The sequence below is a fragment of the Python bivittatus genome, unplaced genomic scaffold, assembly GCF_059951505.1.
Source record: "Python bivittatus isolate LINGU-HERP-01145 unplaced genomic scaffold, Pbiv_v1 ctg000680_np1212, whole genome shotgun sequence".
Classification (NCBI taxonomy): Eukaryota; Metazoa; Chordata; class Lepidosauria; order Squamata; family Pythonidae; genus Python; species Python bivittatus.
In genome coordinates this window covers 1,198,995-1,213,447 of record NW_028277095.1, presented here as the reverse complement: position 1 = coordinate 1,213,447, position 14,453 = coordinate 1,198,995, and the positions used below count along the sequence as shown (strand labels likewise).

The window sequence follows — 14,453 nt, the reverse complement described above, 5'->3', positions numbered from 1 at the left end:
GTTGTTTGGGGGATAAAAGTGGAAGAGGGAATCTTGAAGTAGCCACTTTTAATCCCAGAAAATTAGTTATTTGACTAAGGAACTGTCCTGGTACCAAGGGGGTTAACCTTTTTTTTTGGCAACGTTGGAGTTGTGATTAAGTTCATCCGGGCTGGGACTGCCACATGCATTACCCAGAAACTTGAAAAGTGACATTTTATAACCGTGTCTCCCCGCCCGCACGGAAAAGACTGCAGTGATATTTAATGTGGCTTTACCCATGGGGCTTGGGTTTTTTTCCCACAAATAGTAATTAGCATAAGGCTGCAGAAATTTTGTGATTTAAAAATAATAAAGTACGAGTAAAGGAGAACTCCAGAAAGTTACGCATGGGGCGGATAAGCAGACCAGAAGGAAATTTAAGAGTGGGAAATTTAGAACAGATGAAGCAATAATGAAAAAGCAGCCAGCTATGTATGGAACACACTGCCACAGGATGGGCCTTGACTTGGTTTGGAAAAGGGCTTAGAGAAATGCACTCATAAAGCTGTTAGTGGCTCCAAGTCCAAATTAGTAGACATCCCCACTAATTTGCCATACCCACTCATTTTTTAATGCCAGTCTCTGGTGAAGAATGAGAAAAGAGTATGGATTTTATGCTCTCAGAGATACCCCGTTGGTTCTTGTAAAATAGAGGATGCTGTTTGTCATGGCAACCTGGACACACCCATGTACATTTCTTGACAACAGTATGGAAACGGTTGACCAGTGCGGCCTTCCAGGTTTTTATTTTTTTAAGCCAGTCTAGCCAATAGCCTTGGGATCTTTTGGTAGCCTCCCCTCCAGAGGCTAAGCACATCCTCCTTTGCTTAGCAGCAAAAATTAGGATGCTGACCTGAAACCCTTTGTGGAAGTTTGACCAGCTAAAAAGAGAGGCTGAACTGTATGGGTTTTAGACTGTATTTATTTTAGAAATGCATAAGGCTGCTCCGTTCTACAATGACGCTTTGTATGCAGTTGCTCGCGCGCGAGCACACACACACACCCCAATTTATTCAAGCAGTGATCTCAGCCTCTTGGCTAAGACCAAGTGTAGTATCTGTTCTTACCAGTTTAATATGCAGTACCTTGTTTAATCCCAGAAGTGTCTGAGAATTGGGTGCAACTGGATTTTTCCTTTTCCCCTTATTCTTTGTAAATGTGTCCTCTTATAAATTTTAAGTGTATATGTATTTATTGTTTTAATATGTTGTAAGCCACCCATTGGGATGAGATGGGCGGGGACAAGTTTAATAATAAATAAATTAAAAAAAAATAAACTGCTTGCAGTTTTGCAAAAGTAAAGTCTCTGAAAGTTGGGGAACATCTGTAGATGTTATTGAGTTGGATCTCTGCTTCTTTCTCCTTCTCTCTTCCTGCCAAACAGGTGGAGGCCGAAGCTGTGAACCGGGCTATAACCATTGCTAACCAAACAAACTGCCCCTTATACATCACCAAAGTGATGAGCAAAAGTGCCGCTGAAGTGATTGCCATGGCCAGGAAGAAGGGTGAGCTCTGTTAATAGAAGCTTGACGGGGAACGAACGGCTAATTCTTCCACTCGTTTCATTGCAAGCGTCCTGGGTCTCCCTGGTGGGAAGTCTAGCTGGAGCTTAACTTTCAAAGCAGTTGAGTTTTTTGCAGGGAGCTTGTTCTACATGACAAGTGGCCTGTTAGGACGTGGGCCTTTTAAATCCATTTCCTCTCCGTATTCCACCAGCTGGCTCAGTAGCTTTGCTAATGCTAGTTTGCAAATAGGAAAGTGACCTCATTTTTTTTAGCCCCACTCGCTAACACTGCCGTTTTTTTAATATTCCCTCCACGGTCTCCACCCCGCCCTGCTAAGCAGGATTCCCTCCAACAACTTCTTCCGTCTTTTATTTACACAAAACATAAACCTGCTTTTCCATATGTGAGTGCAGCCAGCCAGACAAACAGGACTTGGATTTCTCTGTACCGGCTCCTCCCTGCAAATCCGGAAGTGGATTAAAGGTGGTGCTTCAAGATTAGTAGGGGGTTGAACCCCGATGAAATTGGGGTCATTTGGGAGTCCCAAACATTAAGTGGATAACAGGTGGCTTCATTTATATGTTCAGCTGCATACAGCTTGAAACTGGACCGAGCCCCATAATCTGAGCTAAGCCATTAGCCCCATAGATTAAGGTCTGGTAGTTGCTCTTTGCTTTTCTCAGAACTGCTTGTGGAGTGCTGAAAAGTGACCCCTATACCTGGCAGTTGGGAGTGCATCACTTGTGGGTGTCATAGCCCCTGGAGCACCCCTCATCCTGACGTGGGCAACCCCATTTTTTCTCTGAAGACAGTCTTCTGTGCTTTGAGATGGAGCCACTGAAGTAGGACAGTAATATAGTCCACTTTTGCTACTGCAATTTTGATTGTTGCCTGTTTCCTTGTAATACAGGTGAGAATGGGAGCAGGAGGGCCCTGGGACACAAAGTGGTCCCATTGCCATCCTTTACCTATCCCCCCCCCCCCAAAAAAAAAAAGAATATAACATTTCACAGTGTTGAAATTCTGGCTTGATCTGATGGCAAACATGGCTAGTCCATGACACAGATTTATCTAAAGGCAAATACGGTAGGGGATCAGAGGTAAGTGGGATTTAGGGAGCTGGAATGGGACAAGGAAGAAAATATTTTGTAAGAAGCTGATCTGGACAAAATCCACCCATTGTTGCATTTCTTCTCTGACTAGATGGGTGGGAGGCCCAAGATCTGCTTAGCCTTCTGCCTCTTGCTGCCAAAATGCATCTTTAAAGACGTGCAGATTCCAGGGGTGACAGCAAACTGTTATTGTCCCCAGTATGTAGTGGACTAAGAGCTGGCTTTTCTGAATAGCAAACACATTGGTAACGCAATCTTTGCCATTTTCATGCTTTACACTTTGAGGTATGTGTTTAAAAATAACCCTAAGGTGTGAAGCAGTCTTAAAACTAATACTCACTTCTGCTGCTCATCAGCTGGTTCCTTTATTACTCCCAAGCAAAAACCTTTTCCCAGAATTCCACCGTTCTTGAATTGCTGGTTGAATAGTATCAAGAACACCTGTGCCCTTTATTTTTGTCTTTTATTGTTTAAGCCTTATTCATTTTTATATAAAGCTTTGTTCCATGTGGTTGTCTTAGGATGAAGGGTTTTTCTTCTCCCCCTCCTTCCCTCCCTTTACGCAGGAAGAATTTGAAAGGAGCTCAGTGCAGTCTAAATAAACCCAGATTAATGAGATAACCTTTCCGTCTCTGGAGGTTTTACAGCGCTTATAAACATTTATCTGTGCTCGTCAGCTTAATGTGTGTTTCTGCAGAGCGCAATTACTGAATTATGGCATGCTGGGGCCCTCCTTTCTTTTAGTTTATCAGCAGCTGCTTTCCTCCACTGCATGAAGGGGAAAAAAAGCTTGCATAGTTAAATGGCTGGGAAGGGGGTTAAGAATCAAAAGATAACAATAGTAAGTGTGATCACTTACAAAAAGATTTCTTATTGCATCCAAACTGGGCTAAGGTCAATACTCAAACTGTGTTGGGACTGCCTGCCTGGAGTTGTTGAGCGTTGAGTGGCATACAGGTCTTCTCCTTCTCCTCCTTCTCCTTCTCCTTCTCCTTCTCCTTCTCCTTCTCCTTCTCCTTCTCCTTCTCCTTCTCCTTCTCCTTCTCCTTCTCCTTCTCCTTCTCCTTCTCCTTCTCCTTCTCCTTCTCCTTCTCCTTCTCCTCCTCCTCCTCCTCCTCCTCCTCCTCCTCCTCCTCCATCATCTTTTGACAATTATCTTGTCAAGAGAATATATGTAGCTCAGGGTTGAACTGTGAAGTCCTTGGTGCTCCCTGAGCTTGGCTGCTTGTAGAAGTTTCATCACCGACTAACATCAACAGTGTGAGTGAATGTGGGGTTTTCTCCCTGTTTATATACAGGGAGGCTAGCAAGGAATTACCAAGGAGAAAACCACACACCCCACCAACACTGGCAGGGCAAGCTACCGATGATGTTACCTAGTCGGGTAATGAAACGTCTGCAAGCAAACGGCCAAGCTCAGAGAGTATCAAGGGCTCCACAGATCTTGTTTTCCTCCGGTTGCATTAAGTTCGAGAAAAGTAGCCCTTGATGAATCTTGCCTTCAAAAGCAGCTGTCTTTCCTTGCACCTGTTTATTTATTTTCAAAAGCATCTGCCTTTGTTTTCACCCATTTATTTTCACTGAGCTTTGCAGTATGAAAAAAGGAGTCACAGTCAAGATCGCATAGCCAGTGTCTGATATGTCAGGAATGTCATGATGCCAAAATTCTGCAGATCTGCTGCATGTCTATTTCGAACTCTGCATGCTGAATTTTTGCTGTGGTGTCTTTTCTGTTTATCTGTGTCTTTCAGTAGTGACAGCATTCATTTTTAGTTGCATAATGATAACTGGTTAGTCATGGATACTGCATACGGAGTTAAGGGATTTGTAGATCCTGCTCCATAAAGCTATTTCTTGGGTTGCCACAGAAATGATTATTACTGCAACTATATTTTTAACTCATCTTCTGTTTAGGGAGGTTCCAGTGCATGTTGTATTCTCACGACCTGTGAGGTGGACTGGGCTAGAAAACGATAACCTTTCCAAGATCATTTAGTAGGCTTCTTGGTTAAGTGGACATTTGAACTCCAATCTCTCTTGAAACTCTTGTTGGGACTGACGGACGTTGCTTGCTAAAATATCTGCAGTGGCTCCTGTTGGGGAATGTTTGCTTGAGCCTTCAGATTTTGTCTCCTAGGCCTAAATCTCTTTCAAAGAAAATTGAAAAGAAAACCAGGAAGGAGGAAGGTGAACTGTTCAAACCTCTCTGTTTTCTTTCATGAAGTGGAGCCGAGAGTCAGTACTTCAGTGCATTGGGGGATCACACTGTCTGTGTCCCCCCTCAGTGGCATTCACAGAATTAGAGAATTAAAAAACAGTTGCTGAACTCTTAAAAAAAAATCAGGTTTACATCACCAAAATCTTATGAAGTTTAACCATCCAGTTTTCCTAACCATTCAATCAGTCAATCATTTATTTTCAGTTTCTGTACCATTTCAGAATGCTTCGTGCAGTGTTTCTCAACCTTGGCAACTTTAAGACCTGTGGACTTCAACTCCCAGAATTCCCCAGCCAATTCTAGGAGTTGAAATCCACAGGTCTTAAAGTTGCCAAGGTTGAGAAACACTGGCTTAGTGCATCATTGTCTCTCAATAAGCAGCCTTCTTATTGAGAATGAACTATGTATCTTCCCATGGATCTTTCATTCCATTTCTTCACTGGCACTAGAACAATGCAGAAAGTTCCCAGTTGTTTTCCTAAAATCTTTTCAGTGTTCTTAACTAGCAGTCCTGGGAAATTACCTTGGCTAGAGTCCTCCCAAGGGCTACATTAAACAATATCATGCTTGAGCGATGGAGTATCTGTGTTGAATTCCAGTTCAGCTTCCAATGTTTATTTGTTTGCCTGTGGATTTATTAACCAAGTATTATTGAATGCACTTCATATCGACTCCTGGTGGATAGCAAAGGCTGAGATCTAACATCCATTAAAATGATGGCCTCACCCTATAGGCTGGCCTTGTTCTGCTCTCCGATTCTTCTTTCGTAGTAGGCCAAGAGTAAAGTTGAGTTGTTTGAGTCTGACGGTAATTCTCCTGTTCATCCTATCCTGATTAACAGGCACTGTGGTGTATGGTGAGCCCATTGCAGCCAGCTTGGGCACCGATGGATCTCATTACTGGAGTAAAAACTGGGCCAAAGCAGCTGCTTTTGTCACTTCTCCACCACTGAGTCCTGACCCAACTACTCCGGACTTCCTCAATTCTCTGCTCTCTTGGTGAGTTGGGGGTGGTGGCAATCCTTATGTGAGCAGGCTCTGAATTTGACACAGAAAATTATGCCATAGCAGGAGAGAGAATTCTCCTGATCTGTGCAGACAGCTTGGATTTGCACCAAATCGACTATGCCTGTTCTGTGAAAAGGCTGTTTTCACACCTTCTCTTCCACTCTGGTTCATTGACACCCTCAGCAGTAGTTTGAGAACATGGACCACTTTTTACCAAGGGCAGGAAGTGTTGCCGGTCCTCTGATTTGGCTTTGCAGTTTTGTTAAAAGCCAGATCTAATCAGGCTATAGGTTGTGTGGCTTTATCTACTAGTTATTTAACATAGGAAGCCTGAGAAAAATAGTCTTTAAAAAAGCACACGTTACTGCCAAGAATAAAACAGATTTGGTTGAATGCGTCTTTCAGATAGTTTTTTCAGCCCTTATCAACTCTTTGCAACCAGACAAAACATTCAGGTGCAAAAACTTTAATATTTCCTAAAAATGATACAAAAGAAAACAGGTTAGGGATATTTGTTGCCCCACTTTCTCCTAGTTATTCATTTTTACTTTTTGTATTAACTCTTTCTACTTTTTCTTTATTAATTGGTCGAGTAGGGGCAGGTTATTATACAAATATATCCTCTTGGCACCACCTGTGATTAAACCTGGGAACCTTTGCAAAATGTGTACCTCAGAACTCCAGTCCTTGCCCCCAAATTAAGATTTAAGACTATAAATCACCATGAGAGGTGATTTATAGAGAGGAATAATCTGAAGACTGGCATAAGGTTTGCTTCATGCAGTAAGCAGTGATTAAGTGCAGTTTTGCTTTTGCTGTCATTCTGACTTTGTTAAACAGAGCAACTCTTGTCTTCTTCTTCCAGTGGAGATCTCCAGGTTACTGGCAGTGGCCACTGTACTTTCAATACTGCCCAGAAAGCTGTTGGGAAGGACAATTTTACTTTGATCCCACAAGGAACCAATGGAACTGAGGAAAGGATGTCCATCATCTGGGATAAAGCCGTGGTGAGTTTTTTGGGGGGGATTAAGTCTACCATTGCTAAATATGTCAACCATCTGTAACCAAATCCCTTGCAGGTCACAGGTTGGCAGAAACTTTCCAATGCCAACTTGGTATAGTTGCTGAACATTGATACAGGTGAGATGAAGCCATGGCATCTAGAGAATAAACTTGGGCATTCAGATCAGGCTCAGTATCAAAACATTTAGGGATTCTCCCTTGATAGGACAATGTCTTTTGAGATCATGTTGTACATTAGCATTCATCTACCTCTGTAGTTGTAACGGTCTGTGGGAAATGGCCATTGACTGATGTCAGACCTTCAAGGTAGACTAACAAGAAGCACAAACCATGAGTACTAACACTGTTGTAAGATTACAAATAACAGAATCTTGCAAGTCTGAAAGCATTTCCCTCCTCCTGTCCTTTTACTCTCTGGAAAACTAGGGAGAGTCCCTTCTGAAACACTTCCCACACTTTTCCTTCTGTGGGCTGAGATACCTTTCACATGACGGTGGTCTAGGCTGCGGCTCTTCCTCCTGTCTCCCAAGATCATTCCCACAGACCTTTATAGTAGTCCAGTCTTCCCAGTTTAGTAGCCTCTGTCTGCTTAGGCCCATTTTGTACCTGGGCAATAGAGTTCAAGTGCAAATAAAGTCAAAGAGTCAGGCATAGCCCAACAAGATAATTCTTCTTGCAGGCAAGTTGAAACCTTCCACATATATTGGATTATAGCTGCTGTAAAATCCACCAATATGGTCGTATGCAGGTGGCACGCAATGAGACTAAAAGAGTAGTGCGGGCAAGGATGAGCACAAGCCATTTCTTTGATGACCCCATTGGGTTTTTTTCTACTGCTGGCTTTATTTTTCCAGTGCTACCATTCTTTGCTTTGATTTAGGTTACTGGCAAAATGGATGAGAACCAGTTCGTTGCTGTAACTAGCACCACAGCAGCCAAGATCTTCAACCTGTATCCACGGAAGGGCCGCATTGCAGTGGGATCTGATGCTGACCTGGTGATCTGGGATCCCGACAGTGTCAAGACAATCTCAGCCAAGACACATAACATAGTAAGTTTGCAGATTAGGAACTAGGGCAGTGTAGCGGTGAAGGTATTGGGCTAGGAGTGGGGAAGCCTAGGAGTTGGCCCGCTGTTAGTCACAGAACTGCCTTGGTGCCATGCGGCCAGTTATTCTCTCTCAGCCCAACCTACCTTGGTGGTGGTTGTGGGCAAAGTTCTTTGGATGCCATCTCGTGTTGCTGAACGAAAGGTGAATACCCACTCCTCTGGTCCAGTCAAGATCACAACCGAAACGCTGCCTTATCTTGACAGATACTGAAACCCTGCCAGCCAGTTTGGCAAACATTTTTTGTAACATCAGTTAACCAGTGGGAAAAAAGCTACAGAAAAAAATGGCTGACAGATTATCAGCTATAGGTTGCTCTGGGGTGTTAAATGAATTCTGTACCAACTCTTCCATTTTTGGAGGATTGAAAATGTGGATTTTTTCCCCACATTTGGTAATCCCCAGTATAGGATGCACATGGAACCCTTCCTGAATGTCTGCAAGATTGCAGTAGTGAAACTCAGTAGGCTTAGAAGTGTATTAATGCATTTGAATGTACATACAGTTACTTTTAAATTGCGCATTCATCATTATTTATAGTTAATAAATCCAGAGGTGTCTTGGTATGCATAAATGTATTGTATTTATCAGTTTACTGGAATACTAATCAAATTAAAATGAATTTTGGAGATCTGGTTTATGATTCCACTGTATTATGTTTATTTCAACCCTCAGTAGAAGTGGAGCAGAGCATTCTCTGAGCATCTACAGTAGAAGTCTGAAAAGAAATGTTGGAGCTGACCTTTTAGACAATTTGATATGAGCATTTTCTGATCCTTTGGCCTTGGGAAAAAAAAACAAGGAAAAAGAACAAGCACTTTGTTGTCTTATTTACATCTCTAGCTCCTGGCAGAAAGCCCAGGGAATTTTTAGAAACCAAGTTTTCTGTGTGTTTTCCGCTCATGAATCTTCTTTCTTTTTATTACAAAGATGCAGTTATTTCCTCTGGGCAAGGATGGGGTGAAGGCAGTGTTGCCCATCTCTCTAAATCTCTCTTTTCCCAAGGAGATCCCATGATGCAGTTGGATACCTCTGTGTGATCAATGTATTGTTGCAAAACTTGAAAGAATGCAGAGTATATTGAAACTAAAAGGTGTATTCAGCGGTAGGGCTAAACAACAGGTGCTGGTTTTCAGGCTGGCTTCCAGAAATACCTTAGCCAACTTAGAAAGATGTTGTTGTTTTTTACTCATCCATGGCAGGCTTCTTCGTGGGGAAAAGGTTTTACTTACCATGACCAACTTTTGTTTGAAGTTTGCTTTGTAAAAAAATTGAGGTGTTTTGGAGATAGTGAGATATAATAAGTCTACCTTACCCAAACTTCCTTAGAAAGAAATCCAGTCAATCAGTCTTCTCCAAATGTCTTGCTGGCTGGAGACTTGGGGGTTGGCAAATGTAACTTACTCTGGAGAACACCAGCTGGAGTGGGGAAAGCTGCAGTGCAAGATGGAGAACTAGTTGGGTTCTCTGTGATGTGTCCCAACCTTTTTTGCAATGTGTAGGAGGCAAGTTTCAACAAGGAGAGTGCCTGAGGGAAGACTGCAGATGTATCGTGAATGATAAGCTGCTTCCCTTGCAGACTGAACTCTAAGCCCAGCCTGTCCTGGGGAGGAATTACTTCTGATTTTCTAATACAAACAGTATCTTATTTGAGTTCTGTTTCTGCCCGTCTGATAAGAGCTGGTAGGCTTGGCTTGCTCCAGGTCCTGTTGCTGAAGCAGGGTCATTTTGACCAATCTGGGAGGGGGGCCTTCCCCATGGCTGCACCTGCCCTGTGGAATAGCATGTCCCCTGAAGTCTGTGCAGCACTCTGTTCTGGTGCAGAGCTTTGAAGTCCTCGCTAGTTCAGCAGATCCTGGGCCAGGCTGCTTTGTGATTCCCCAATAGATGCCTTTTACGATTCTCTAGTTGGTTTTGCTTGCTGTTTATGACCTTCCCAGCTGGCTTCTGGCAAGCAAAATCAATGGGGAAGCACATGATTTGCTTAACGACTGCGTGATTCGCTTAATGACCATGTGATTTGCTTCACCACCACCACAAAAAATGTAAAATTGGGTATGGTTTCGTGATGCCTTGCTTAACGACTGCCCTGCTTAATGATGAATTTTCCAGTCCCAATTGTGGTCGGTAAGTGAGGATTACATGTAGAAACAGGTTGAGATAGGAAGCTTTGGTCCAAACAGCTTCCAGGAGTCAATCCTGACCCAGTGGTATTTAATTGAGTAGTATCCGGCACATAGTAAGTAATCATTGTATTTCATTCTTTATTCATTTGTCTTTTCCTGAAGTACTGCATCAGTCCAGCATGAACCAAGTTTAAAAACAAAATGTCATTAAGATACAATAAATACCAGCACTGCTAAAGTAGCAAAGCAAAGAACTTCTCTGGGCACAGGAAAGCTAGCAGTGTTCATGACAAACAATGCAGTTTCAGGTATGAAATACCAAGGTTGGATTACTTTGAGTAGTAGCTCCTCAATTTTCCTTAAGCCTGGATTCTGATAAACCATGGCCCTGTCTTCTTTTGTCTTCTAGAATGTGGAGTATAATATCTTTGAAGGTATGGAGTGTCGTGGGTCTCCCTTAGTGGTCATCAGCCAAGGAAAAATTGTGCTGGAGGATGGCAACCTCCATGTAACTGAGGGGTCCGGCCGATACGTTGCCAGGAAACCCTTCCCTGACTTCGTTTACAAGCGTATCAAAGCAAGAAGCAGGGTAAGTAGGTTGAGTCATCATCACCTTCCTGATCTGGTTTTGCCAACTGAGGGCTACCCAGTTAAAACAGGTCTGTTAAAAGGAAAAGCTAACAAAGTTTGGGTACACCTTGAAGATTAGCAGATTTGCTTTGTTGGAAACTTTCGTGGATCCTTTCGATCAGGTATTTGAAACTGTATGGGCATACAGAGAAGAATTATGCACTTGGACTGATCTCAAATCTCAAATCTGGAGTCTGGCTGAGATTCTTGGCAAAATATTTGTTAGTACCTCAAGATATGCAGCCTGCTTCTCTGTACCCATATAGTCATATTTATTGGGATAGAGGGGAGAAATTATTAAATCAGGAATAAACGTATTAATAATATTTAGGTAATTACATGTAAATGTACATTTATTTTAATTTATCTTCCTGGGTGTGCCTGCCTTTTTAAGCTAGTTTCCCCCCGCCCCTTTGGACTCCTAGCTTTTTCAGTGGGCAGGCTATTTCAGAGATCATGTTCTGCCCATGCTATGAAAATAGGTACACTTTCCCACTAAATTGCAACTGCTGATAAGGATGGTAATTTGGAAACAGGAGCAGGGGACCTTTGGGCGCTGATAAGCATGTTCGAAATTCTGAGAGCATGTTGTCTGTCCACACAATGGTTGCTTTGATGGGCATGGTCAGCCACAAAACACTCAGTTATCAGAAAATAAAATAGATTTCTCTTGCCATCTTGAATTGTTCAGGTTGCTGTCTGTTAGCTTAGACTGATCTCTTTGGAGACACTTGGACACTGGGTTGAAGCTACTCATCATTTTAGTTCCTAACAATACTCTCGGCCTAGGTATTTGGACTCCTGATTTACTGTCCTAATGAGGAAACCTCAAATGGAATGAATATTTTCCTCCCCCTTCAAATAAAATTATATTTTGTCAAGGGATAAAATGATGATTTGATCAGCCGTCCCTAATTTGCAATTCTGGTCAAATTACCGGAACTGACTTTTGCTAGAAGCATGTTCCTTTGTAAAGAAAGCACAGCCAGAAACAATTATCAACAGATGGAAAACCAAATCAAAATCAGGTATGGTGTCCTTCTATTGGAACCAGATCCTTCTGTAATTCTTAATGCCTATCCTGAAATCGTTGGCATGCCAACGTAGCTCAATGCGATAATCATTCTGGACTTGTTCTCTTTAAGAAATCTAGGAAGAGAATAATTTTGAAAGCCAAAATAGACCTCTTTCAGATACTGTTCTCTACTAGTTTAATTTCATGATTTAATTTGTGAATATAGCAGGGAAAATAATAGGCTTACTAACTGGGATGTGGGTTTACTAAGTGGGACATGACAGAGTGAAAACCTGGGATTGTGAGTTTAGTCCCATATAAAGAAGAAACCTTTTTTTTCCCCAACACACAGGGACTTAGGTTAGGATCAGTTTATATAGAAGAGATAGGTATACTTTCAGTCTAATTTCCAGCAACTTTCTAGATTATTTTTAAAAGTTTAATTTCATTTATTAAACTTGTATGTCGCCCAACTCCCAATGACTCTGGGCAGCTCACAACAATCAAAAGATGAAATTACAATAAAACCAATGAAAGATGGCAAGTGTGACAGACCAAATGGAATGAAGCAACGGGTCTCAGTCTCCCTTGCCAAAGGCTTGGATGAAGAGGCAGATCTTCACAACCCTTCTAAACCAGTGTTCCTCAACCTTGGCAACTTTAAGATGTGTGGACTTCAACTTCTAGAATGGCTGGGGAATTCTGGGCATTGAAGTCCACGCATTTTAAAGTTGCTAAGGTTGAGGAACACTGTTCTAAACAACAGCAGAGTGAGGGCCACCTGGATCTTGGGGGAAACCTTATTCCAGAGGTTCTCTACAAGTATTTCCAACTTCTGGCAAGGATCTTCCCATTTGGCAGCCCACCAAATGGAGAGAAAAGGAAGGATGGATAAAAAACAGGCAGCCCCAAGGCAATCCCACCTGTGGTTGCACACACGCCATTACTGAGAGCATCCCCCAATGATGCAGTTCTTGGTAGAAAAAAGTTTCTTCTGTCCTGTGATCCAGGACTGCAGTTAGCCTTCAGTGGATCCTTTGATGCTTCTGATTCGGAATCTGTCAGCAAATGTGCGTACTGCAAAGTCCCACATTGGCCCTGGTCCACACCCTACTAGAATACTTGGAGTTTCATGAAATTTCATCAGTGTGCAAGGCTGCCTCTCTGTTTTGCACAAATGCCAATGTTTTGCATGAGATCTTGTAAATTTTTGATGTTCTTCCACCATCTGTTGGTAGCCTCACAAGCACATGTGTTGAGGCAGCTTGGCATGGTCTGGTGAAGACCTTGCATTAACTATGTTAAGGAGATCATAACTGAAATACAGGTAGTCCCCAGTTTAAGAACGAGTTCCGTTCCCAAGGCCTGTCCTTAAGTCACATTTGTGTGTAAGATGGAACAGTATAATACTGTATAATTAACTCAAACCATTCTGTATTTAACTTGAATCATTGTGTATTTAACTTGAATTTTGCTACAATAGGCTCTGTTCTTAGCTACGGGTGGTCCTTAAACCGGATGTTCTTAACCCGGGGACTACCTGTTTTTTAAATCTTAGAGAAGGCAGGAGTGTGTATATCTTCCAAACAAAAGTAACTGGATTAATTGGCACTGTCTTGCCAGGCATTTCTCATTCTTTCCTTTCTTTTCTTCCCCTCTGCCTCGACATTGTCTTCTTCCAAGCTGGCTGAATTGAGAGGTGTCCCACGCGGTTTGTACGATGGCCCTGTTTGTGAAGTATCGGTGACACCAAAAACGGTCACGCCAGCTTCCTCGGCCAAGACTTCTCCAGCGAAACAGCAGGCTCCACCTGTGAGGAACTTGCACCAGTCTGGATTTAGCTTGTCGGGTACATACTTTTGTGAGGATAAACTATTTTAGTGGAATCTTGCCTTATTTGGCTAGCATTCTGGGAGGAAGGAGAGAGGGAAGGATGTAAGAGAGTTCTGCTTACTAGCTTAGAGGGTTCTGTTTGCCACTTGTGTTTCCGTGTTGTTGAAGAAAGTATTCCACTGTGTTAGTGTTACATTTCAGCTTTGCTTTCCAACCAGATGGAAAGACAAGGAAGGCTTATTCCCAGACCTGTGCTACATCCTCTCGCTACCCATCAAAAAGAGTTTGTTTGATTTTGTTGCACATTTCAGCAGAGCTTTGAAACAGGTGGTTGCCTAAACTGTTGGGTAGGGGTTGGCCCATTAGAGAGACTAATTCAAAAATCTAGCGGGATCATAACCCCTTGCTTAATTTAAACCAATAAATCTTCAGTTCCTCTAGTAAGAGGGACAGACTAGGGCAACCTGACCTCAGGGTGGACAGAATTCCGTAGCTAATGATGGAAAGGTCCCACCAGTACCAAATTAACTGATGGAAGTTGGACTAGATGATTTAATTTTACTGTCAGAAAAAAGTGAACATGGTAGTGCTGCTTGAAATATTCAGGCTCTTTATGAATGATGCTAAGGGACATACCTCACTGATAGAGCACCAGTTTTAAATCCAAAAGGTCTCAGTTACCCTGGTATCTCCTGTTTGTCCCTACCAGGGTTTCAGTCAATGACGGCATTGCTGAAATAGATGGGCCAGTGGAATTACTTGGCATAAGATTATTTTCCTCTTAGTCATGCTCATATAACCAAGTAAAGCTGCATTCTTACTTAGCTGGTTTATCACCCCGGGACACCTTTTGGG

General features: G+C 42.5%; 1 protein-coding gene and 1 pseudogene across 3 annotated transcripts in view; both read left to right on the top strand.

Moving 5' to 3' along the window:
* Window positions 1–14,453, top strand: part of DPYSL2 (dihydropyrimidinase like 2) — a 100,643-nt gene that overhangs the window by 81,255 nt on the left and 4,935 nt on the right. For all 3 annotated transcript variants that reach the window (XM_088152140.1, XM_088152139.1, XM_007424543.3), the window contains 6 exons: window positions 1,406–1,526; window positions 5,698–5,854; window positions 6,729–6,870; window positions 7,767–7,937; window positions 10,530–10,709; window positions 13,449–13,614. In XM_088152140.1, the coding sequence (XP_088008266.1) occupies window positions 1,406–1,526; window positions 5,698–5,854; window positions 6,729–6,870; window positions 7,767–7,937; window positions 10,530–10,709; window positions 13,449–13,614 (937 nt within the window). The remainder of the gene's footprint in view (window positions 1–1,405; window positions 1,527–5,697; window positions 5,855–6,728; window positions 6,871–7,766; window positions 7,938–10,529; window positions 10,710–13,448; window positions 13,615–14,453) is intronic.
* Window positions 1,039–1,241, top strand: LOC112540229 (U2 spliceosomal RNA; annotated as a pseudogene).